This window comes from Oxyura jamaicensis, unplaced genomic scaffold (genome assembly GCF_011077185.1).
Source record: "Oxyura jamaicensis isolate SHBP4307 breed ruddy duck unplaced genomic scaffold, BPBGC_Ojam_1.0 oxyUn_random_OJ63479, whole genome shotgun sequence".
Classification (NCBI taxonomy): domain Eukaryota; kingdom Metazoa; phylum Chordata; class Aves; order Anseriformes; family Anatidae; genus Oxyura; species Oxyura jamaicensis.
The window spans coordinates 1-1,123 of NW_023307520.1; the positions used below are offsets into that span (position 1 = coordinate 1).

The window sequence follows — 1,123 nt, forward strand, 5'->3', positions numbered from 1 at the left end:
GCCGCCCGCCTGCGCCACGCCCTCTTCGGCCCCACCCCGACCCCCGACAGCCAATAAAACGCCGAGGAGCCCGAGGCCACGCCCCCTCCTTTATTCCTCCGTGGGCAGGGGGCGGGGCCCGGGGCGGAGTCCAATGGGCCCGAAGGGGCGGGGCTGGGCCAGCCGCAGCCAACCGGCGGCGCAGAGCTCTGCAAGGGGGGGGCGGGGCCGAGCCTCAGGGGGCGGAGCCTGTGATCGACCCCGCCCCCCACCGCGGCTTGGCCCCGCCCACTCACCCAGCGCCACCCGGAAGAGGCGGGCCACCAGCCCGCGGGGGGGGGCGGGGGGGAGGAGCTCCACCAGCTCCGCCCCTTCCGGCCGCCCCGCCCCCTCCAGCAGCAGCCTGTGATTGGAGGGGAGGGGGGAGTGACGTCACCGCGCTGTCACGTGATCGGGGGGGGAGGGGGGGGCGGTCACGTGACCTGCGCAGCGCGGCCTCGGCCGGGGGGGGCAGCTCCGGTTCCGGCACTTCCGGGAGCTCGGGGAGGGGCGGGGGGGGCGGGGCCAGCGTCGGGCTGGGGGAGGGGCGGGGTCAGCGAGGAGGGCGGGGTCGCTTCTGGCCACGCCCCCTCCCCTCGCTGGCCCCGCCCCCCCCCCCCCCCCCCCCCCCCCCCCCCGGGGGGGCCGGGGGCGGGGGGGGGGGGGGGGGGGCGGGGGGCCCCCCCCCGGCGCCTCCAGGGAGATTTCTGGGGGCGGGGCCGGGGGCGTGGCCACCGCGGGACCCACAGGGACCCACAGCCAGCCCCATAGCGCCCCATAGCGCCCCATAACCAGCCCCATAGCGCCCCATAACCAGCCCCATAGCGCCCCACAGCCACCCCATAGAAACCCCACAGCCCCCCACAGTGCCCCACATCCACCCCATAGCGCCCCATAGAGCCCCACAACTGCCCCACAGCCCTCCCCCAGCCCCCCATAACCACCCCCAGCGCCCCACAGCCACCCCACATCGCCCCATAGCTGCCCCATAACTACCCCCAGCGCCCCACAGCCACCCCCCAGCTGCCCCATATCACCCCCCAGCCACCCCATAACCACCCCCACCGCCCCATAGCGACCCCATAACCACCCCCAGCGCCCCATA

At 76.8% G+C, this 1,123-nt stretch overlaps 1 protein-coding gene across 1 annotated transcript; it reads right to left on the reverse strand.

Annotated features, from left to right (window-relative positions):
* Positions 1-45: 45 nt before the first annotated feature.
* REC8 (REC8 meiotic recombination protein) lies at positions 46-554 on the reverse strand (the record flags this gene model as incomplete). The annotated part of the gene is made up of 3 exons (XM_035313639.1): positions 46-188; positions 276-382; positions 462-554. Coding segments are annotated over 3 exons (298 nt in total), but the record flags the coding sequence as incomplete, so codon positions are not given.
* Between the last annotated feature and the right edge of the window lie 569 nt (positions 555-1,123).